Source organism: Labrus bergylta, chromosome 10 (assembly GCF_963930695.1).
Source record: "Labrus bergylta chromosome 10, fLabBer1.1, whole genome shotgun sequence".
NCBI lineage: Eukaryota > Metazoa > Chordata > Actinopteri > Labriformes > Labridae > Labrus > Labrus bergylta.
Window position 1 is genome coordinate 19941014 of NC_089204.1, and position 25786 is coordinate 19966799.

At 40.5% G+C, this 25786-nt stretch overlaps 1 protein-coding gene across 5 annotated transcripts in view; it reads right to left on the bottom strand.

The window, feature by feature from the left end:
- The window catches only part of LOC109987898 (ankyrin-3-like), a 130509-nt gene that overhangs the window by 83243 nt on the left and 21480 nt on the right, over positions 1 to 25786 (bottom strand). For 3 of the 5 annotated variants that reach the window (XM_065959615.1, XM_065959613.1, XM_065959611.1), the window contains exon 1: positions 15505 to 16202. The exons of 1 other annotated variant lie outside the window; for it this stretch is intronic. In XM_065959615.1, coding sequence (XP_065815687.1) covers positions 15505 to 15627 — 123 coding nt within the window. In that variant the 5' untranslated portion in view covers positions 15628 to 16202. Of the gene's footprint in view, positions 1 to 15504; positions 16203 to 25786 lie in introns of those variants that run through there. One more of the 5 variants, XM_065959622.1, reaches the window with a different exon arrangement.

The window sequence follows — 25786 nt, forward strand, 5'->3', positions numbered from 1 at the left end:
GTGAAAACGCACAGGGTGATACCTCAGTTTTACCAAACAACATGAAAATAGGCAAATAAAGGAAAAGACCATTTAACCATTTAAAGAAAAAAAGCTTTCAATCATTTAAAAAAACAAAAAAACACTTGCTGGCTCCAGCTTGTTAAATTAAATAAGAATCATTATTTGATTAATTGATAATGAAATAGCAGATGCAGCACTAGATGCACTGCTGAGACATAGTCAGGGTACACCTTCAAGTACTGAATATATGATTCAATTGCTTCCGTCCCAATAAAATGAAAATGTGTGACAGCTACTTCACTGTGTAGAACTCAAAAAGACCAACAGGCCAACATAATAAACCATAACCATTTGTTATTTCTGACCAGGGTATTATGGTGAGTATTGATATCAATACAGCAACCAGCCCGAAACCCAAAGCTGGGACATTTGAAAGACATATTCAAATCAAATAAAAAAGCAGCACACCATCATGTTTAAGAAGCTGGGCTGAGCAAATGCACTTCTTCTTAACAAACGTCTTAAATGACTGAAGTATTTCATTATCGTATAAGATACATTTTCAGCCACAGGACTGTTCAAAACGTCTTGTGACACTACCGACTGCAATACAATACTAATGGTGATTAATAGCAAGCAGGGACCAACAAAATTGGGTATGAAGAAAAAACTTTAAAACACAAAAAGGGCATTATATACTGTCTCCTAGCTCAGTCTCTGTTCTTCTTAAACATGAGTGTTGTAGTTATAGGTGTTGTTACTCACAACCCCTCTAGGAAACGACTGGGTGGGATCATGCTACTATAGATTTATGGTGAAACACAGATGAGACAGATCACAGACAGAAGATGGAGAGCCTCTCCGTTGAGCGGTTCATAAACCAACAACAACAAAGGAAACCAAAAATATCCAGCATGAGATTGTCAACATGGCGATACACATCATCGAGGGAGTTGGCTGGAAGTTGCTGTAGGGCTGTTCTATTTTCAACATGATGGGTGTTTGTATAAGTAGCTGCTACCAAACAGTTAGAGGAATGACTGCTAGAAGAAGAAGAAAGATGATTTTTCAGGATCAAGTTTAAGCCCTATGTTCATCAATAATCACTCCCAAAGGAAATAAGATACATGGATGTGACTGGGAGAGCAGGATCATGTATTGGGAAATGACCATATAATGGCAAAGCTGATGTCGCCAAGATTAACTCTCACTCTCATAATCAACACATTAAAAGTCATATCCTTGCTATATGTTTAATTTTAGCAGCAGAAGTGGTAACTGATCGAGAAACCTGAACTAAAAGACAGACTTGACATTTTCAAATGGATTTTTTTCCTAACCGATACGCCTGTAGAAACGTTCTTTGGGAATAGATCAGTCTTTTTTAAGTTTATAAAAATACTGATATTCTTCTATGATTATTTTCATCATAGAGGAATAAGATAATGAGAAAGTGTGCATTATTAAATCTTTTTTATTAACTTAAAACTTACGAACACAATGAATAGATGTCAGACGAGGCAATCACAGAGCCATACATTTGTGCAGTGACTTGACCAACAGACTAATAGTGTGATGATTAGTCTGGTACCAGACTAATCATCATGACCGATGTAATGATGCTGGAAGCAAGAGACGCTGGGTTAGACATTTCCTCTCTCTCTTAGTTCCATCTTGTAGCATCAATTTATTGTTTACAACGTGTAGCCTGACCTTGGCACTACTCTAATTTATGTTTTCAATCATGTCCAACATGTTTACAATCATCTTCAGCAAACTCTAAGGATTGGAGTTCTTGCCTCTCTTGCAGAGTTTAGGAATTTGATTTCTAGCCACTTTGTTTTAACGGCATTGGAAATGAGGGAAACCTCAGTGTCCTTTCGAGAATAAATAAAGCTTTGAATTTAATTGAATTGAGTGTCTTTTAGTGTCACTCTTCAAGTTTACTCTTTTCCTCCCCTCTTAATCTCTCCTCTCCTCTCCTCCTGTGTTGTTGCCCTTGCTTTACAGTATAAGTGATGTGTTTTCAGCAGGAGCTGTTGGCTCAGAGGGCACCTGGAGCCAAAGCAGAGCATCAATCCTGAATACCTGCCCTGGAGGTAAAAACTCATATCACAACCTGTACAGACATTTCCCCCTCACAGCATCAGTTCTTCACTGCACTAAAATTCTATTCAAGCCAGGATACAAAATAACTCTCGACTCAAAAAGCCTTTATAAACAGGGATCTGTGAACCTACTTTAAATTCAGTACTAAACACACCAGAAAACTAACCCCACAAAGATCAAAATAAGCCAAGAATACTGTATGATAGTTCTTGGAGACCCAAAGCAGTCCATCTCACGTTGGGTGGAGAAAACATGTAGACAAGGTTAAAATCATCACTGTTGCCATGTGGGGATTGTCCTAGCTGACTAATTTCCAATCGGATAAAAGGAAATTGAAACTCTGCATAACCCGCTAGTGTTAGATAAAGATGAGAAATAACTCCGATTATTCAAATTGTCAGCAGGTAAACAATGTAACTTGGTCTGCCAAGTGTGGCTAACATTATCAGCGCTAGCATCGCCAGTCTTCGGTCATCCCTGAAGGTTAGCATCCAAATGCCTGAGCTGATTGTGATTATGCTCCAGTCGATATGCACGTTAAACCTTACCAGCATACAGTTCAAAGAACTTTATCTCCATTTTCTTAGTAAGAAAACTGCCATAACCTCCTATGAGATGCTATCTGTTCACTGTGCTGGTTTACGTTCTTGTTGTAGAGCAGGGAGAGCAGATCCATTAACCAGAGCTAAAGCCAGTCTATAGCTACACCCCCGGCTAGTGTCTGCATTTGTTGCAGGTCGAGCATAACATTTGACCGTCATTGAAGACCAAATTATTAATAGTTTGTTTATCCGACTAGTAACTCTGAGGCCAACTAGCGAGGCTGAAGACGTTTAACCGTTTAGTCAACAAAACGAGCACATCCCTAGTTCCCAGCCTCCTCCTTAACTTTTCGTCTGTGGTTCTGTCAAGTCCCGCAGGATTCTTCTCTGGCGCAGTTTTATGCTTTTTTTCTTTCAACAAGGACACTGTTCATAGTGATGATAAACACAAGTTTATCCTACAATCTGCAGTGTGTGTTAACTGATAACTCAGTCCAAACATGTTTGGTGACGCTGCTTGTGAATAATTGAGTTTCAAACATTAAGAAGACATGATGCTTTGCCTTTTATCTGGCTGTCCACACAAATTGTTCTTAAGAACACAAGAAACAAGCCAAAGACTAGTCTGTGTGTGCTTTCCAACTGTCTAAAGGTCTTTCCCCACTGATCCGACTCCCAACAAACTGAGTAAAAGAATACCAAACCCACCTTCGAGCTACAATCAACCTTTCCCGATGCATCAGCAGGCATTCTACTGGAGTTCTGCGCAGCCTGCCTTGAAAGATGCACACAACCAGCCAGCAGATGACAAAAGCGATCATTTCACTTCTTGTTTTACCTCTTACCATACCACACAGTACACAGTACACCCAAGGCCAAACACACATGCTGTGATATACATGTATTCCAAGCTCAGATGACACTACAATAACGAGTGCAACCTTTTCACACTAAATTACCTCCTTTAAGGTGCAATGGAGTCTTTTTGCTCAGGGCTATAAGCAAAAAGCACTGCATATGTTGTGACAAAGTGGTAGTAAGAGCAAGCTTGTAGCTGAGACTATTAGCTGCACTTTCAGGAGAATAATACACATTTCAGAAGAGAGATAATGCACCGCACAAGATCCAGTGCAGCTTAATCTTTTACAAAAACAAAAAAACAAAAGGACAGAGAAATTAGTGAAGGATTGAAAGTTGCATATATAGGAGGCATTTCTCTCTGGTATTTGTGCTCATTTTATGAAGTGAAAAATTATCCTGTTGGTCATTATTTTAAGAAACCTCATGAAAATAATCAGTGAGTGTATCAGAATAAGGAGTTTGGCATATTTTTAAGAAAATGTAATATTTTGAGATGGCTTCTCATTTCTTGTGTAACTGGTGCATGACTTCAACATTTAAATATTTGTTCTTTATTTGATTCATTGATTTAGAGAAATTAGAAATTATCTGATGAATTTGAGGCATTTTCCTATTATTTCTTTTAGTCATTTTGAGACAATACCTCTTACCTTTGAGAAAGTCTCATTATTTTTGAGAAATGTAAGTTGTTCTTTGGAGAGCCCTTCTTATTTTTTGGGAAAATGTTCTCACGAATACAATGAGCTTGCCATTATGTTATTATTTTGAAAAGTTGTCTATTTCGACCAAATTTGACTTTAAAATTATACTATACATCAATGCCTTTTATGTGCTACTCATTCAGTTTGAAGCATGATCAGAGATGAGGGTGCATCTGTGTTTTGGGTGATGGAAGACAGATAAAGTGTGGAAGAGAGATGAATATTTCTTTCTAATTTGAGGTGTTTTTCCTTTTCCCAAGAGAGTCCTGCATGCATCCCCTGCTGCCATCACCACCACCCTCTCCTCTTCCCCCAACACGCCACCTCTTTCCCTCCTGCAGTCCTTTCCTCTCCCTCCCCCACCAGCCAAAAAGCTATGTGAAGAGGTGTGATTACCATCGATCTGTCCTTACACAGCCCATTTCCCAGAGCCTCTGAGCCTGCATGGCGGGCTCTGCCACAAGGCCAGGACCAAAAGCACCTGCCCTTGCCCAGGGACAGAAGCATTTTCTTTGGGGGGGGGGGAAAATGTGACACCAGCGTATGACTGATGCAGAGCTTTTCCCAGAGATAGTAACAGTAGAGTCTGAATTATGTTACACAAATATTAATAGAGCATGTCAGAACATTTCTGATGTAGGTATATTGAAACAAATCAAACCAGACAACAAAATTGATGACAGCATGATTCTCGTTATGGCCGCATGTGATGGTGGAGTGGCAGGTGGTTAAGTGGAGGACAGAGAGACGGCATTGTGGTGGAGCTGGAGGTGGGGGCGAGCAAGGAAAGTAATTATCAAGCCGTACAGGCGTGAGTTCCCAAGGGTCAGCAGTGTGTGTGTGTGTGTGTGTGTGTGTGTGTGTGTGTGTGTGTGTGTGTGTGTGTGTGTGTGTGTGTGTGTGTGTGTGTGTGTGTGTGAGAGAGAGAGAGAGAGAGAGACAGGGGGGGGGGAGAGAGAGAGAGCAGGACAGCACTGATTCAATGGGATAAGCTTTATCTGTGAGTGAGTGAGCACCTGCCATATATGCATAATTGTACACACACACACACACACACACACACACACACACACACACACACACACACACACACACACACACACACACACACACACACACACACACACACGACCATGACACACCATTTGGTGCATTTAGGAGCCTGATGGAAGAGGACTGGTGTTGATGCACAGCAGGGGATTAATGAGTGTGATGCTGCTGAGTGGGGGTGTTGTCTCTCCCTCCCACAAACACAAACACCCCCCCCCCCCCCCCACACACACACACACACACACACACACACACACACACACACACACACACACACACACACACACACACACACACACACACACACTGCTCTAGAGAGTTGTGATAAACCAAAAAATATGGGTGCCTCTTTCTATCAATGGGATGAAAAAAAGACCCTGCAAGTTATTATATTGAGTAACTTGATGGACATTTGTTAATAAGTTCTTGTTTTCAGACATTAATTCATCATTTCATTGCCATTCTCTTGAGAAACTAAATGATTAACAACTTGTCACTATTTTGAGAGTCTAATCAGTGACTTAGTCATTAGGTTGACAAAGCTTCTCATTATTCTGAGATACTAAGTTGTTATTTTTCATATGGATGTACTTTATCATTATTTTTAGTGCTTTTTAAAGAATGTATTTTGTTTATATTATGTGTCTTAGTATTGATTTATCAATCCCAGGTCTTGAATTGAGATAAGACATTGGTTTAGAAAAGGTTTCCCATCAATTTAAGGTATAAGTCAAGTCACTTGAGGCAATTCATGATTAGACAAATTTCTCATAATAGATATTTTGAGACAGATTTCCATCATTTCGAGAAAGTTTCTTATTTTGAGATAGTAAGTCATTGATTTAAGATGAAAACAGTAATTTGGGGAACTGTCACATTTTAATGAGTTTATATATGAAAATTATTATTTTTATTATATTATAAATTATAATATTTTTATTAGATTTTTTTAAAAACACATTTTTTTATTTACTAACCAAACTAACAAAGTCATTATAAAGACTTGGGGAAAAAGCTGGAGGCAAAGTACAATAATGTATTACAGTAACTGTGGATTAAGAGGAGGTGGAGCGAATCATTCAGACTGTGTGTTTGAGAGCACATAGACATCTTCCTCTTCTTACATTGCCTGTCGTCCACTTTTCTATTCCTGTCCCATTTTTCCCTGTTCTGACAATGTCACCTTTTCCCCTCTCTCCTTTCTGCGTCTCCTGCACACCTGCACCTCTTTTGTTCTCTCCTTCTCTCCCTCTGTCCTTGCCTCATCAAGCCTCCCTTATCTTCTTCCTACTGTTCTCTCTTTACCCCCCCCCCCATCCCCCTCACATACCATTCAGCTCTCTAATCACTTCATTAGGCCGCATTACTGTATCTGTAACTATGTGTGAATAATCTCACGGTGGACTGCATTTACTGAGCTGATTTTCTTTGCCGCCTCACCCTTGAACATCAGAGGTGAGCTGGTCCTATTCAAATGAGCTGAATGATGGAGAGGTGAGTCCATTATTCAGAGAGGAATGTCCCACAGTTTACTGTCCCTTATTTCACCTGCGCGACAACAGTGTAGGAGGGGCTTCTTTTCAACATCTTCTTTACACTACATCTTACTATACTCTCATTTGGCAACTGTATGTGTTGGCTACAGACCTGAACTATTATCCAGCATTTAAAGGACATCCCATATATACACTTCTAGTACAGGCAAATTCAAAAAAAAGATGCAGTCCCATATCGTGCTGAGAGGACAACAATTATTAACACCTGTTTCATAAAATTTCACAACAGTGATATATGCAGTTCCAACTGATTGTAGGGTGCTTAATTCATAACGTATTTTTAATATGAAATATTGTAAAATATATAACAATATATTTGATTTTATTGAAATACATAAACACATAACAGCACTTGCCAATACACAGTGATCATTGTATTGTAGTAGTAGCACAAAACACATCTTTTTTCACTCTTAATAATTTCCGACATTTGTTTTGGTTTTGTAATCGTCTCAAAAAAAGAGATGAATCAGCTGCCGTAGATGTAATGTAAAGTGAGACACTGAGTGTGATACTCTCTGATTTCAATAGAGCCAGCAACAAGTGTTCAAAACATATGAGGCCGATATTTTGTAACGTCCAATGTGAAATCACATCTAGTAGTTCCACATTTGATACTCATATCACAGAGAGAGAGAGAGAGAGGGGGGGGATGTAGTGAAGAGAGAGAGCGAGAGAGTAAGTGGCTTTGTATAGCAGCAAGAAAGATGCCACTCACCTTCAAATGACCTTTAGGCTTATGATTATGCTCTCTCCTCTCTCTTCCTCTTCATGCTTCTCTAATTCTCTCCATTTCTTCTTATCTCTCACTCCCTCTATGCTTTTTCACACGACTGCTCACTCTCTCGCCATCTATTAGTCCTTATCTCTCCCTGTCTCTCTTCCTCAATCTCTCCTTCTCCACTGTTGTTCTCCAGCGGACTCTTTAATGCAAACACAGGTATTAGCCAGCAACCACATAACTGGAAGAGTATTTAAAAAATGAGCTTTGAATGTAATTTAAATCACCTGATGCAAAAGAAAAACAACAACAGACAGTATACATGCCCAGGAACCACAACTAGACAACTAGACAACATGGATTTTTTTCCCCAGTGGTAGGACAAACAAATCCCAACATACATGGGTTTCTAGTTACGTAGGTTCCCTAAGAAATCCCATCATCACACACACACACACACACACACACACACACACACACACACACACACACACACACACACACACACACACACACACACACACACACACACACACACACAGACACACACACCATCCCCCCGCTGTAGCTCACACTGAGGACCCTTGAAGTGGTGGATCAATAATTAGAACAATCCTTATTACATGCTCTCATTTCCCCTTAGAGACTGAAGCTAATGTAGAACAATAGCAGCGGCATATAGTAGAGCGAGGACGCTGTGATGAACACTGAAGGATACCACACATTTCAGGACTTATTTGGAACAAGAGTGGGGGTCATAATGGTCTTTTTAACGTGTGTAATTGTGCATAATTTCATCAGAAGGCATTCTGTGCATTAATAGGATATAGTCATTTTCTAACACCTTCTAAAAGTATATCCAAAGTATACAGTATTTGTAGTGCATTAAGGTGGTCTAGGTTGGTCCAAGTTTAAATCTTGATCACGTTTTTGTATAAAATGAGGACTGTGGATTATTTTCTACATCATTTACAATATAAATGCGAAAAGAAGGAATCTCTGTAAGGTCAATGAGAACATATGATTTCAGCTCCTCTGGGTAGTTTTCAACTTGTTTTGAACCAAACTGAAATTATTACTGATGCCTCTTTATGACCTACTAAAGCAAACAAGACTATCATTGACGAGAGGATTTCTTTCTTTACTGCCTGTAATCAGTGCTGCTTTAGGGTAGGTGTCAGATGGGTGGATTTACAGCACATTGCTGAAACATTTACCACATCAGGAAATCTATGAGTGATGAAAAGAAAGCAGGCAGAGATTATTTATTGTTTTTTTTTTTTAAATACAACGTATGCACGTGCAGGACAGAATCATCAAAGAGATAAGCGGTAGGCTGTCATTTTGTCCACAGGAGGGCGCTAAACAAACCCAAACTGAAAGCTCTGCACAGGAGCTTTAAGCAGTCTGTTTCAATGCCACAATCGACATCTACGTATTGTTTTTATCGACTAAAGTGAACATTTTGAGACATTTTTTTACGTTTGCTAGGCTAACATGCTAGGCTAACAAGTACCGGTATGTCTCTCTACAGTCTTTTATGCTTGTTGTTTTGATATCTATCGACATGAGAAAATAGACACTGCTCTGTTTTTCTGACTAAATTAGATACCGTAGCTCATAATCCCAACAGAAGCTCTCATTTAGACCACTTAAAATAGCACACATTCCCACAGTTTAGTTTAAGCCAGTTTTAAATTGGTTTGGGTTTGAAACATTGGGAGATGCTCTTGTCTTTAGGTAACATAGATTATATTGCGATTAAATTGTCAACTTTACGCAGGCAGATCTTTGCAGTTCAGAGGCAAACCCCACTCTGAACTGTCAGGATCAGCTGTGCCTGTAAGACATGTTTCACTGATAGTGTTGGCCAATGCCCAAGTCAAGGTATAGGGATTGGTATAGGAACATCTCTACTCTCATTGGTTGGCTTCTAGTTCAGGCTAATGCATGCCTAACTCTATTCAAGCTAGTAGAGACACAGCAGAGACTCTGTCATTGTCAACTGAATGGTAACAAGAAATACCTCTTCCAGACCTTCAAGGTCTGTCAAGGATGTAGGTTTTTCAAATCTCTCTTTGTTTTCAGTTATTTTCATTCGCGAACAAATTTGTAGACAGCTTAAAAGATAGTTTATGTACTTGTTTGCGTACATTTAATTCACATTGAGTAGATAGAAACGCAATATCAGCAACATCAACTGTCATTATTTCCTCTGATAGAAGCTTGGCAGCCTCCTCAAAGTCACCACTCACTGACGGTCCAGCCGGTGGCCATCTTGATGGTGAAAACATTTAGTTATACTGGGTGGAGTTTCCAATGCCAATACAATTAGCTGAAGCATGCATGAGAGCCGAATTCATTAACCTCCATCTTTTGTGGGCTGTTGGGGAGGGGAAGAGGTTAAGGTTGGAAGGAGGAGGAGGAGGGGGAGGAGAGGGAGGTGGAGGAGGGAAGCAACACGCGTGCCGGCTTTGTTTCAGCCCAACCGGAAAAATGGAATTGAAAGAAATGAGGAAATTAATCTAGACAGAAAGACAAGAAATAGAGAGAAATCTATTTAAATATGCACTGGTATTATGTTTCCTCCCTGCCCGTCTGCCTGTATGATATCGCTTTTCCTCACTGTTTGCTTTCCCTCTTTAGTCTGGGCAGACTCTTGTCTTCCTAATGTTGCCACAGGCTTGCTCTGAAGGCAGCGCAGGGCTGAAATCCAATTTCAACACAGCCATTCTCCTTCCAGCAGTCACAACAAAGTCTTGCTTTAGATTCAGCGCTGTGATCTGGATTCAGACCTGTAATGAACAGTGATGGTGTTGATAAATGATGATGACATTCACAAGTGAAGAGTAGGATGTGCCAGTGATCTTTGGAATATTTGATGAAGGGGATCAAATTTTGCTTACTTTGTCTTGCATCTAATAAAAAAGCCACAATATTTACCTTTAACAACACACAAAAAACAGGTTAACAGGCACAGAATTTCCTTGCAACATGAACCAGATAAAACTGTGGGATTAGCCTTTGAAAAAAAGCTTGCACATGGCCTATATAAGCCCTTAGGGGAGACACAATAGGTACTGTACTAGCGCACAAACTGTGCATTGTAACAGTGTGCAAAACTGGGACTCTGCAGCAGGAAGCCTATGCTTTTCTTAGTGCGCTCTCTCTCTCTCTCTCTGTCTCTCTCTCTGTCTCTCTCCCTGTCTCTCTCTCTCTCTATCTGTCTCTCTCTCAGGGAATCCATTGAGGGCTCCTGGCTCTAGATAACGTCATTAGAGGTAAAGCAGCATGGAAAATTATGTGACACAGGGGTTTCCCACAGAGGTGACCACTGTGGCTGCTAAGTTTTCACAAACTCTCTGACGAAACATGAACATTTCGCCATCATTCAGATAGAAACAGGCAGATACAAGTGGTGTTTTATCTTCATTCTTCTTCTTCCATCCCACTTTTCCCAGTGTGCTAATTTGAGTAACTTTCTCTCTGTGCTGCATTACTGATGATACACACCACAAACATGCTTACATATACTGTAAGTTGTTAGCGTTCTGTAGCAGGGAGCCCTCTCCCCAGACACCCTGAGCTCCATTAGGACTACACTGAACTGAGTGCTGTCTGATAAAGCAGCAGGCCTCATGTCAGAACATTTCTCAACTCTCTCACGTGTATTCTGTTGATCTCCTTTTGCATTTTCATTTTCACCTTAATCCCCCGCTGTTTTAAACACAAAACAGAGAGAGATACAAGAGAATATCCAGTCACTTGTGCCAAATATCAACATTTTTACTTAACATTTTTACTCAAAATACAGAATTTCCTCCCAAATTGACTCACCCCCTCACCACTTCATGTCTCATGGTGGCACTAAATGAGCGTGACATGACTGAAAGTTATATAGCAGAAGTTGAGAGGAGGATAAACGAAAAAGAAGAAGACAGCGTAATATCGTCAGACAGCGAGGGAAAGATGTAAGCAGATAAAGTGTGCTGAGAGGTGAAACTGACACCGAATAGCATTGAGTCCTAATATGATTGTCTCCCAATTCATGAATTATCGCAGAATCACAGTATCATGATATTAACATCATCATGGGCCTCGTGTTTCACATCCTATTGTAGGTTACGCTGCTACACCCACCCCTTTATATGTAAGTCCAAACTCTGAGAGTAAAACTCATGCAGTGTACAGTTTCTTCAAAACATTTTGAAAAGGTAAATATTGAAGTCATAATCCATACGTTCTCCTCCCAAATCCAAATCAATCCCCAAAGTGTTCCATTTAAGACAGTAGATGAGAACATATTGAGTCCACACACATCAACAGCTAGAGGTGGCCATGTAACAGGATGGGGGAGAACATGCACACTCACACACATGCACGCACACAGGTCCAAAATCTAAACTTACTGATCGCTAACCGAAGACTTGGCAAAATTGGTTTAATTATTTTGCTTTCATTGTCATATGTGATCCTTTATCAGATACCTGTCTGATTTTCACTTCAGTCTGAACAGTGTTATCAGAATTCCTGCAACTTTTATGTCAGTCTAGATCGATCGGCATTTATCAAAATCATTTACTAGAACTGACAGACATAGTTAAAGCAGCTTTTGACATTATGCAAAGTTGGATGAACTCTATTCCTGTAAAGCCATCATACCCCTTGTGGATCCTCATCCACACACACACCTCGGCACAGAAGAAGCAGCCTTTGCTCCACAGAAAGCCATGTTTAAATAAGTGGCTCTCTTTCTCCTCCTACTCCTCCTCCTGGTCCTTCTTATCATCTTCTCCAAAATTCACTGTCTTAGACTTACTGCACAGCAACTTAAAAATGAAACCATGAATGCTGACTTCAGTGGCCTGCATGTTTAGTTCCCTGGACAGCTTGCTTGATCATTTTATTAAACAACAGATCAGGACAAAAGCCAGTTTGGATGACCTATAAACACTGTTTCCTGTGACCCAATTCAAATCACAACATGCAGCTCTTACATTAATAATACCTGAAGAGTAAGAACTTAGTGTTCGTGTTAATCACAGAGTTATTAATGTTCCAAAAGAAGGAGTTTCAGTAGTGAAACAGATCTGCATTGCTGTCACACCTTTTAGCAGATCAATGGACGCACAGTATTACACACAAACTGAAGGAGTATTTCAAGTTTAGTCATATCACTACGGGGTATTTTAAGAATATATACAACTAAAATAAACCATGACTCTCAAACTATTATGCTGCAGTTAATGATATACACAGTATACACCTGCTTAGTGACTAATACAAAAAGAGTACAAATGGAAAGACACGCTACTCTGTCTTTACAAGTGTTCTCTATTACAGTTTGGTACCAGCTCGACCAGCTAAATATAGTGTTTGTAGAGCCGTGAAAGCAGTGACTCAAAGCAGTTGCACAATTTGCACCAGGACGAGCATATCAGATCAGCAACAAGACTTTAAAAAAGGGTTTGACGCTGAATAATGGAGGAAATCTCACAATGTAACGTTCGCACGATCGAGCTTTAAATCAAAAGCTCGGTCAGTAACAAAGAGAGAGAATAACTATCACCGTGCATCATATTTTATGTCATTTCTTTGTTTTTTATCATACTTCTTTGTGTTGTTTCATGTGTCTGTTATGTGCTTCTTTCTCTATAAAGTATTTGTGCATGTGTCTCTTTCTGTCCCATGAGTCCACGGCTCAGATATCTCCCAGTTCACTGTCATATACTCTGAGATAACGTGAGATTTGGGAGACCACCAACGGAGGTAAACAGCGCACAAGCAAGGGCAGCCAAGGAATAAATCCAAAGCCAAAAGAGCACTTATTAGTGTGTGTTGAGCCATATAACAACAGTGTGTCTGTATGTGTGTGTTGGAGACAGAGAGAGTGACCGGCAGTGATTGCCTAAAGTTCATATCCCTCAAATAAACAACGACTGACAAACAAATTAACTTTGGTGTTTGACTTTGTTCAGTGACAGCACATTATTCAAAGCAAGGGGCCAAACTGTGATAAAAAAAAGAAAAGAAAAAAAGAAAGTCATAGAGTGACACGGATGGAGCCAAATGTGAGGAGACAAAGAGACAGGAAAACAAAGAGAGAAAGTCAGATAAAGAAACGAGAGGGGGAGAAGAGTAGATTAGTGGGGTGAGGACGGAGGGAAGGACACAGGGCAGGCGGAGGTGAGAAGAGAAAGTTTATTATCCTCATGGATGCTGCTGCGCTCAGTCCAATCAATACAGGCCTCTCCTCTCCTCATCATCTCCTGTTCTCTTCTATGAAACACGACCCTTCGTAAGGACTATAAAACCTCCTGCACAGATCAACACACACATGTAATATACACACACACACACATACACATTCACACACTGGAAGGAAAAATGACTCCTCTCTTTTTGGCACTTATACACATTTCAAACATTCATATATTCACTTGACCTTTATGAAACTTTTTTTCTTGGTTTGGGAGAGATTAGGGCCATGATAGCTCACCTCTTGTTTATGCTCAGGTCAAATAACGTTGCCAGCAGCATAATTCAAAACCGGGCACCCATGGGCACAATGTGCAGTAAATGTCACTGTTATTGAATACAACGCTCACGGTCAAATCTCTCTGCATTCGATACGCAGAACACCAGAACAGTCCAGACAGAGTGAAAAGTAACTTTGATACAAAACTACAGGGGACAAGAACTTTTTTACAACATGTTTCAGTCATCTCAAGTCTTGTTGAATTCTGCCTTATGGTGCACATTTTTCTTCCGCTGCTTCGTCAAAAGTACAGCGCTGACATGTTATAGAGGAGGAAGAGAAGGAAGACCCACGTGCATTTCAGGTCCTCCTCCATCATATGAAAAGCTTTGCCATCAATAAATCAGTCGTGTATGCATTATACATGGCTGTCTGAGCATCCAAGCACACACAATGACACACACACACATATACACACACACGCACACACAAGCCAGAACCCACAAAAACATTGAAGCACCCACACATTTATAAAGCCATGATGAAGTGTAAAACAGCACAGGAGGAGGTTAGGTTTTTTTTGGGGGGGTGGGGGGGGGGGAGGGGGGTTGCAACCTGGCATTAGTCTGTCTAGTTTGATAACATATGTTATTATTTTACATGTTGAAAAAACACAAAACTAAGGTTTCTAAGACACCAGGATAACTGTTTCAATACCACAGCCACAGCAGCAACAACTAAAAGTCCGACGCAGCCAATACAGTATTGAGAATTGACTTGTTGTAATAAGCAGAAAATGCAAGCAAACTCCTGCACATTGTAATCTCACAAATACTATACGCTTGGGTTCAGACATTTTGACAACCTTAATCTGCAAACACTAACACACAGCATTCATCTCACGCTTGGAGAGTAGTGACATTGGGGATCATACCCTGCAGAGAGTAACCACAACTGACCATATGGAGGGAGGTGCAAACATTTAAGGAAGCCCTATGTGACGTACTTCTACTACAGGCAGCAAATATTAGCAGCACTGAATGAGTAAGAGGCAGGAAAACAAAACAAAGCACACCATGTGTCCAACCATCGTGCAGAAAGGTAACAAAAAGGTGATATTACCTCGGACGTACACTTGTACAAAGTCTCACAACCATATTGAGAATAAAACACAGACTGACATACAAAGACTCAAAGAAACACCATTACACGCACACTCAATCATCACACAAGGTCAAAGCTGCTGTTTCAAATGGACAGAATGACTGCTGTCTCCACGTGGCTCTTGATTTGTGCAAAGATGTGAACATGCACATCAATTTACACGTGTGTGACCAGGTAACCTCCAAACTCAAAGGGAGATATAGCGACACACACACACACACACACACACACACACGCACACAGAGTCACGCTCCAATGATGCTAGCGGAGCAGAGCAGATGAAGCCACCAGCCGAGCCAGCCGAGCCCTCGTCTGTTACCTTTCTCTTTTGTTCCCGGGACGCTGCTCTCCTGCTCTTCCTCCGCTTCTCCTTCTCGTCCTCTAATGCATTCACATCCACTTCCCCCCGATTCTTCTTCAATTGGGAGGCCGCGTGAGCCATGATAGGTAGTACAAAAAAATGGAAGAAGCACCACACACTACACACGCGTGCCTCACCTGAAATCCCAGAGAAGTTCAGGGGCTCTAATTGACAAAACCGGGATCTCAGAGGAAAAAATCGGGGTAGAAAAGGAAAGGGGGGGAAAGGGAAGAAAAATGCCCTCCTTGAAAAGGAGAATGGAGAAGAGTAGGGTCTTTTCTTTTATGGACCGTTTGTATAATCCTGTGTGTCCTTTCTTTTGGTTGTTGCCCTGCTCAGGTTTTGGATCCCTCTCTTTCTCTCTTTTTTCTTTTTTCTTTTCTTTTTTTTTTTAAAGTAATGGAAAGACAGGAGAGAAGAGACAGCAGCTTCTCCTTGTCTCCTCTTCCTCCTCCTTCTCCTCCTGGCGTGTCATCCGCTGGCAGTGTGAGAGGAGCGCGTCCAGGAGAGGTGAGGACAAACCGGATGGGAAGAGAAAGGAGACACGAGCATAACCAGCACAGAGGTGGAAGGGAGGAGAGAGAGTGAGAGACAGAGCGAGAGAGAGAGAGAGAGAGAGAGCGAGTGAGAGAGAGAGAGAGAGAATGGAGGTGAAAGGAGGGAGGGTGTGATGGTTACTACAGCAACCACACTCTGTTTCGGTCTGTCCTCTTAAACGTTTCTCTCTCTCTCTCTCTCTCTCTCTCTCTCTCTCTCTGCTCTGGTCCCTGCTGCTGAACCTTGCATGGTGCTCTACCATGCAGACTGGTGTGTGTGTGTGTGTGTGTGTGTGTGTGTGTGTGTGTGTGTGTGTGTGTGTGTGTGTTTGTTTGTTTGTGAGCATTTATGAATGTGTGTTAGAGACAGTGCACGAGAAAAAGATAAACTGTTTGTGAGATTGTCTGAGTGCATGAATGAGGCAAAGGCAACTGTTAGCAAAGGAAAGGAAATGGCTATTCAGTATTGGACATTCATACACACAAGGACACACACCAAGAGCTAGAGGTGGCCATGTAACATGATGGGGGAGAACATGCAAAGGACACAGATGAAGGAGGGGGTAGTGGAGGATCCTGATTGTAATAGTGCACAAATATCACACACACACACACACAATTGCGCACATGCAGGCACGCACACACACACACACACACAAGGAAGAGGAAGCTATGAATGTTTCGTTTGCATTTAGTATTCCCAGATTGATTTTTTTTTAACAACAATGTGCTTGACTTATTCATAGGCTCATACCAGAAAAGGAACTTCCATAATTAATAAGTAATATAAAATGGCAAGCCAAACTTTAAACTTGTCAACTTGTGAAGAAACTGAACTGCTAAAAATGTTTTTAAAAAAAGGGTTTAATGACAGTTCCAAGCAGAAAATGTATTTTTCCCTGATTTCTGATTTTTTTAGCTTCAGTGTGGTCATCCCACCATCTGGGATCTTTTGACATCATGATGGAGAGGTCAAACAGGACATGGCAGCTTTTGTTCCATCAAAATACTTCATCAGTCTTTGTTGAAAACAGAGAGACAGAGGCTGAGGAAGAGGAGGAGGAGAAGAAGATGAAAAAAAAGGATGGCCAGACAGAAAAGAAGGGAGACAATAAAATCTCCTGTTTGTTTTTCTGTGACTGACAGAGGGAAATATAATAAGGTGAAAAAACAGGATGTCTTGTTCAGGAGGTCACAGCTTCACATCAGCCGTGCTCACGTCGGACGTGGCAGCATGGCAGAGACAGACGGCACGCGCGGCGGCCATCTTTGTGTTTCTTTCCCTGCCTGCTCGCATGAAAGTCAGAGGCACCTATGAGGTTTTGCTGGGTCCTGTCGACACCAAGAGGCTGCCTCATCACATGCCTGAATCTGCTGTGTGTGTGTTCACGCTTCTTACTGGACCAAAGGGGAACCATATGGAGTAAAGCTGAGAATGAGAGGAGAGATGATTGGTCACTGCTGGGAGAGAAAAAAGGAGAACATCCCTCCAGGGACAGATGACAGGTTTAGCCGGTGGACACCAGTCGTGTAAAGATATGAGCGTGAAATTCCCTTTTCTCCTCCTCAAATATATTCATCGTCCCTGCTCCATTTTTCTTTCTTTTCAAGCCCAAACACCAGCCACCAGTATGAGGAGGGGGATGAAGCTGACTTACAGCCCCCATCATGCATCAGAGGGTGTCACATTATGCCAAATTATCATGCGGTTGCTAGGCGAGGGCCAATGGGGTGGCTTTAGGGGGAACAGGATGGATGGATAAGGAGCGTGGAGAGGTAAGAAGAGGGATTGGGGAGGCAGGGAGCAGGGGGCTGGGTAGATGTTTGCAAGTGTGTGGAGATGCATGGAGAAGACAGGACACATGATGATAAGTACAGCGCTATCCTAAAAAAAATACAAATAAATCTATACTCAAGGGGTGAAATGCAAAGATAAGAACTTGTAATAATTTAATAGAGAAACAACAGAATTATGAAGACATTTTACAAAACTTGCATAATAATGCAAGCACAAGTAGTCAGTAGCTGCCACTTCAACTATCTTCTTGAAAATTCATTCACTCTACGACTCACAGTCCGATTGCCAAAAGAAGACAGTAGCCTCTGGTAGCCAAGCTCGTAGTAAAAGCCACTGCCAAGGTGTCCAATATTTCAAAGACCAGGGTTTTGCAAGCTAAGAAAAATCTCCTCAACTACTACAATGGAGCAGTTGGCTGGTGGCCGGTGAACTGCACAAGTGGACGATTATTGGAAGATTTCCACCAATTTCAAGGCACAATGCCATACACACACGGCCAGAGACAATTACCGGAGACAATTACTACCAGATGATTAAGCACACCGAAAATAAGTTGCATGAGATAGTCTCATCTTTATTTGTGGAACAAATGATTTTATATTAAAGTTTTATATTAAGATGTTTACGTTCATTTAGTTGAAGCAGTATTAGTTATTATTAGTTCTTTATAAAATGAAAAAAAACTTGTATTAATTGATAATTTCATATCATTTTAAAGCATTTTGTCAAAGCCTAATTTAAGCATCACAAACCATTTGATTATTCTCTGGTAATTCACTGATTATCAGGGAATATTTCTCTATAATAAAATGAATTGATAGATAAAGATAAATATGAAAATAAAAGCTATCATCGTTATCAAACCTATTTCATAGAGTTGATGTAGTATCAGTAGAAGTTGCCCTCAGAAAACCTTTAGAATCTTATTTTCAAATTCAAATCTTATTTCACATAAATGTCACACTTAAGAAAAAAAAAGCAAGCAGGCCCGGAAGCCAGTCTTTTTGAATTCCTTGTGTACGTCTCTGATTTCCCTCCTGAGATTGGGTTGTTTGGGTCACTCCCTTATCTGGGCTGAGCTTCCTTGTCCTAAGTCTGTGGATCCCTGGGCAACTCCCAAGGGTGCAACATGACCATATAAAGCATCAATCTCATTGGCCTTTTTGACCTCTTCAGCAACAACAGCATGTCCCCAAACACCAACAAAAAAAGAGGTGATGAAAAGAGGCAGCATATGGATTGCTTGAGATGAATAGGTCTATATGAGGTTACGGAACAACTAACACATAGGAACGTACACTGATGAATTTAACTGTGTGCTTATAAGAGATTCTGCTTGAAATAGTTTTTGAGTGGTGCTGCTGGGAGAACTTGAGTGAGCTGACAACAAAATGTCACCTCCTTTTCAGGTAAGACAAGATATGAACATACTGTTTCCCTAACTGCTTTATCGACATTATTCATTTACATGCACACAGTTTTAATGCCGCAGAACGTTTTTGCGAAATTTCCTATTGAACAATGCAGAAACTGCAGTGCATGTGCTGTGAATTATTCTATGTATATGATGTTGTGGAAAAAGGGAAAAATAATGAGCAGTGGGTCTTCTGTGGTCCAACAAGATTGTACGTATTCTTGGTGCTCTGCCGCCCTCTAGTGCTCAACAGCAGCAATAGCTGAAAACTGTCCAGAAAGAGCACAGTTGTGTGGTAAAACATATCAAATGAACATAAGCAATCTGTAAAACTTAATTAACCTGTGACTGCAGATCCTTAATTCAAGAATTTAATTCAGGCATCATAACCTGCATATGTTAAATGTGTGAAATACATAAAATCCCGCCTGGTATACAAAATGAAAGTGCCATTCATAAATACTATCTCTGAATTGAAAGATTGAAGTATTTCACAGATTTTCGACCAGATTTAGCTCCAATAAACATTAAAAATATGCTATATTTTTCCGAAGCCCTCCATAAGAAAAAAATCTGCCTCCATAGGACAGACCCGTTTATTGATTCCAAACAATAAATAATACAAAATCTCCTTTTCTCTTTCTGCTGGTTCCCAATAGTGTGGAAATCCTTGCTTGTTCAGACTAAACTGAAAATGCCTTAAGGAAGAAGAAGGGAAAAAAAACAGCAGAGAAAGAGGAGTATGAAAGGTGCAAGGTCAAATGGCAACTGGTTAAGACTGATGGGAAATCCACCCACACAGTAAAAACTCCCAGTACATCATCTTTACATTCAGCCTCAGGGCTAAGGCATCAACAACAGGGGGGATTGTGGTGAGAGGAGGAGATGGATGTTGGACAGGGGGAATTAGGTTTGAAATAAGGTATCATAAAACCATATGCAAACAGAAAAAAAAACCTCAGAGAGGGGAGGTGAGGGCAATATCTGGATGGAGTTATTGTGCACATGAAAGGAGAAGCAAAACACGAGAGCAGAGCAGGGTAGAAAACGATGACAAACCCATCAAGACCCCTCATAGAAAAAATACAAATGAATCACCAAGAACCACTTAATATTCGCTTCCTGTGTTGCTCTGCCAACCTCACAGAATCAGGCAGTGAGTGACGTTTTGGGGATTTTTTTGCTTCATGGACAATAGAGACACAGCCGAAGGCAAAGAATGATAGTTGATTAAGGGCTTTTTTTTTTTCACTCGCTTTATCATTAACATTTCCACACATACATACAATCTCTATTTCTCTATCCACCTTATTAGTCACTTTGTCCCTCTCCTCCTCCATCTGAATTGCTCTAATGTTTCCCTTCAGATGAGAAAAACAAACCGAGAGATGTGTACTCTAACCCAGATAACTACCCATAACCTACCTAAATGTGTGTCACGAACCAAGCGGTCCCCTTCAAAACCAGAACAAAATGTCCTTCCATGGTTTCCCCACAGAGGGGCAGGCAGACATAAAGGGTGGAGGGGATTGCACACACATAAACACACACATACACACACACACACACACACACACACACATACAGGCATGGAGAGTACACAAAGCTCTGAGGTGTGGTCTTAAACAGTTGAGTAACTGCAGGGTAATGTAGTGATGAAAAAAAAGTTAGCAGTGATTGAAAGGGTATAAAGGCATGACAACAATATCAGAAAGGAGAATATTAGTTTCACTTTTTAACAGAATATGTGGGTCAGAGAAGAGAAGCTCTTTCTCTTACTGAAAATGTGGTCAGTCACCAAGCACAGAGGGAAGATCACAGAGCTTGAGATGATTGATAAGATAAAAAAAAAAAAACAGGCCTTCATATCACTCTAAACAGAGAAACTATCTTGTGTTTTAATCCAACATCAAAGTAAGATATAAAAAACTATAATCAATGCAGCTTCAACTGCAGAGAACATACGTTACAGGGTCCTCCAGTATAAACCAAGAGGGATCCTGGGATACAGCCATAATGAAAAAGAACCTGATTTATGTATCTATTACACCAGAGGGAATGATATATTTAAAACCCTTGAGCTTGGTCTCCAGGCTTCACATGACTTTGTGGAGCCACAGTGGTCAAAGATTAGGCGTTCAGTCGCGTTTACAAACTCAAAATCCACTTTCAGTCATCTACAAAAGCTTTTGGTTTTAATTAGGAATAATTGCTTATTTTTACATCAACAAGAAAACAAAAGGAAAGCTTTTAAAATCCATGACGCACCGTCCGCCGTTTCCCCATGAAGCTACAGTGTAGTACAACAAACTGAAGTCACTCCAAGAAAAAGCAAGAGAATTAATCAATAATTTCAAAAGGTTGAAGCTTTTTCCCAACATCATCTCCAGGCTATGGCAATGCCTCCAATGGGATATCCAAATAACATCAAGCACAAACACAGTTGCCTGTTGATTAAGAATTTCCGCTAATCAATGGGGAGTTAATTTCTTGGCTGAATCAAGAGGAGCTCTGGCTGTGACGGCTGTGCAGGGGAGGAAGTGATCCCTTTTCTGTTTTACACAGAAATGGCAGCAGAAGAATAAACAATTTCACGGTCGGTTGGGGACAGTAAAACACGGCCTCGCACAATCAAACCCAGTTTTTTCCTTTTTCCTATTCACAGGCTACTTTATATCAGCATATAGTTCTTCAATAAGTCATTTCACCAAGGCACATATAACCGAGCAGCTTTAAAATGTAGGCAATATGTCGTACAAAAGCGAGAGAAATGGGATGGGTCGTGTTTGAACTCATTTAAAAGGGAGGCAGATTCTTCATTGTTATTCTTACAAAAATGTGTGGTTCTATTAAGGAGTGACCTCATATAGTCGCATTTTTGACAACTGCCAATCCAACAGTCGAACACGGCGTATGGAAAAATGGATAATTTCCATCCAGCTGTATGGGGTAGCTCAAGGTCTAATTTTACAATGATTTGTCTGTTTTCTCAAAATAAATCACAACTCATAGCCTATCTTAGTATTGATATCAACTTATTAAGATGTTTAATACAATTCTGAAAATATATTGTACTTCTAATCAATATCCTAAAAGTGTATTAAGAAATTCCCCCGAGCAGCATATCCACTTGTGCAGAACTTTATTGGCTACAAGAACCATCAGTCATCGACACAGTCGCGTGCAATTGGCTGGAATAGAACAGAGGACGCCATCTCCTTTTAATAAAGGCTCTTGGCTATTTTAAGGCTGGGAACAGTGAATGGAAGGTCCTAATTGGCCAATTGAGGTATCAGTCAAAAGGTCAGCGTCAGGCCGGCATTTTGATCTATTGTAGTATCGTATTTTCTGTATATCATTACAGAAAATATATCTGTGGCAAATTTGATGCAAAACGTGGATCTTCATGGATGTAATGTGTTTGGATTAAATCTTTTTTAGGATTTGGATCATGGACCCTTGCTGATGCAGCAGGACAGTTTTTGTTGAATGTTTTGATCCCGAGAGTACAGTAAATCTTCAAATGGTAAGTCAAAAGACAGTATTGATTGGTTTTGATTTGATTGAAGTCTTTATTTCAAACTTTTTTTTTTTTCCCCAACAAGACAAAACAAAACAAACAAAACAACACAAAAGAATAGCGCATAAGACATCAGAAATTTGTAGATGCGTATGTTCGAAAAATCATTGTTTCTTTGTCGGTGGTCTGACAGATCCGTAGATTGTGGCTGCTGTGGTGGTTGAATCTGCACACACATTGATGTCCCACAGGTGGGACATAGTGAGGTTGGACTATGTCATTCCTTAGTCGGGGTCATGCCCCAGGTCTGGTGTTAGCTTTGTTGTTAAATGTGTTAACTTCTTTGTACATGGTTGAGGTAACATTACGTAAAGATAGAGGGGGTTCAGGAAATGAACAGAATTAAACTTTAACTTACATTTGTGCATTCATAAAACAGAATTTCCAGATGGAAGCCTTTTTGGGGTCTATACCAGGTGGGAAGCTCTAACAAGGCAAACACTTGCTCTAACAAGTGTATAAGTTAGCCAATAAGAATAGACTCCAATGGACAGCCCATGAAATTTAATTTCATTGATGTTAATTGAATTGAACTGTGAAAAACTGCAGAATTTTGTTGATTTTTATTGTACTGAATGTATTGAAAGATCTGCAAGAGGCCCTACAGTAGGTTTCCTTTAATAATGAGACAAAATGATGCAACCCAAACAGTTAGAGATTTTTAGGCTGTACTTTGTGTGCCGTGCTCTGAGATTTGGAGTCTGATCAAAGGCGAGCTCAGTGCTTTCCTCCCATGCGAAGCAGCAGAAGCCACCAGCACCATATGTGTGTGCCCATCAGTGGGTCCACATGCCATATGCCTGAATGTGCTGGTGTAATGCTTTCTCTGTGCCAATCAACCCAATGTCTGCTCAGCAATCAGAGTGTTCATTAGTACAATCCTGGTCAGAGGTGTGTCTATGGATGTGTATATATATATATATATATATAAATATAAATGAGTCTGGGTTTTAGGTGTATAAATGAATTTTTGTACACTACAATTAGGAGTCTGTACTTCACATGACTTTCTGTGTGCAACTGCTAAGTGCAGGAGAGTGTAAATCCCAGAGTGTGTGTGCAGTCATAACCTCACCACCAGACTCTGTTACAGGAATTGCAGGAGCTACGTGTTTGTGCAGCCTTGTTACTCTCCCGGAGCTGCTGGCCAGTGGAATATCCTCCCTAGTGTCAAGTTTCCCCATCATGATGGGATCATAGCGATGTGCCAAGAAGAGCTGTGCCTAGGGAGCCTCGCTCACTCTCAGGCAGTACACCAGCCACATATCAAAGTATCATCGCACACACGCACACACACACACACACACACACACACACACACACACAAACATGCACGAAAAAACACAAAGCAACCACCTGGAGAGCACTGCCAAACACAGAAAATCCCCAACTCCTGTGCTTTTGTGAAAGTACACACACAAACCAAGGTACACACAACTACATTTAAATGCACCAACACACTCACAAGCTATTGCCCGTCTTCTTAGAAGAGAAGGTCAACTGCCAGCTGAGTATTTACAGTATGATTTTTTTGTGAGCCTGGAGATATTTACCATACTCTGAAGTTTTTTATATTACAGCACGCACATTATGATTTAAACACCAATCAGTAAAAAAAAAAATTATTTGGTAATAGATGCATGTTTATTTAAAAAGTTGTGTGTGCCAAGACACTTAAGTTTTATTGCCAAGTGATTTGACAATATAAAGATACATACGGGAGCCAAGCTAAAGAAAATAAAGCCAACGGAACTACTGTCAGATCAATTCACCTTTATCTATTTATAATGGTATCTTTAGTAGTAAGGTGACTTATAAATACCTGCAACCTATCGGTTTCTCAAACTATCACAATTATGTTGATGGCTGTTAATCATGCCTAAAAAGTGGAATATCAACTTATTGGAGCAGACAGGTTTGCAACTAGTCTGCCTCCAAAGGGATTGTATTCAGCCAGATCAGTTTTTTCAACATTTCAATTTCCACTTCTCTCATTGTGCAGCGATACTTCCTGATACAACCTGATACTTTTATAATATACACATGAAGGAATAAAACCGACCAACTGGAAAGAAGCCTGAGATTTCCAGTAGTTACCTCTGGCCCAGTCACAGTTACAGCTAGGACGTTTGATCACATGCAGGCTTCATTTTTCAGTCGCTGGAAGGGAGAGGCACAGTGTCAGCCAGAATTACCAACCATCCAGACAGCCGGTGTGAGCTGTGGACTCCTGGTAATGGATACGAAGCACTACTACGGTTGGCTTAATCCATTTTTCACATTAGTGTTGCTAAAAGGTCGCAATGCCATCCTACATGCCACCTTAAAATGAGAAAGAATGAGAAGGTGACGGATAAAGATAAAATAAAGTTTTAATTGGATGCTAACCAGCTAATTATGTTTGCACAGATTTGCTGATAGCTTAGCAGCAAACTCTATCAACCGCATGTGTAATTATACATACTGTACATACACACGAGGTCTGGGTCACGCGCATCCAATAACCTCGTCTTTCTCACGCCTTAGCAATGATCACCCTGCAGAATAACCCTTACACACACATACTCACTGGATGGTTTGGCTCCTTGGAGGAGAAGTGTAGGGCAAGAGAGAGGTAGTCTAAATGTCAAGACCTCACACTGAAAACTACAAAGCTGAAGACTTTCCCCCAAGGGTAAGGGTAATTTAGTGTTTTTCTACATAATGAAAATCCTACATTCAATTCACTATATTCACCTGGTATCCATTGCTCTGACCTCAAGCTCAGGGTTGTAAGATGCTGTTGTAATGTTGAACCTTGCTGTAAGTTTGAATACATGTCTGGAGTACAACAAATTGCGATCAATTAATCTCTTCTTGATTAATGAGCAACTGAAAAGACAGTCATAGTCATTGTAATTTACTTTTAGTTT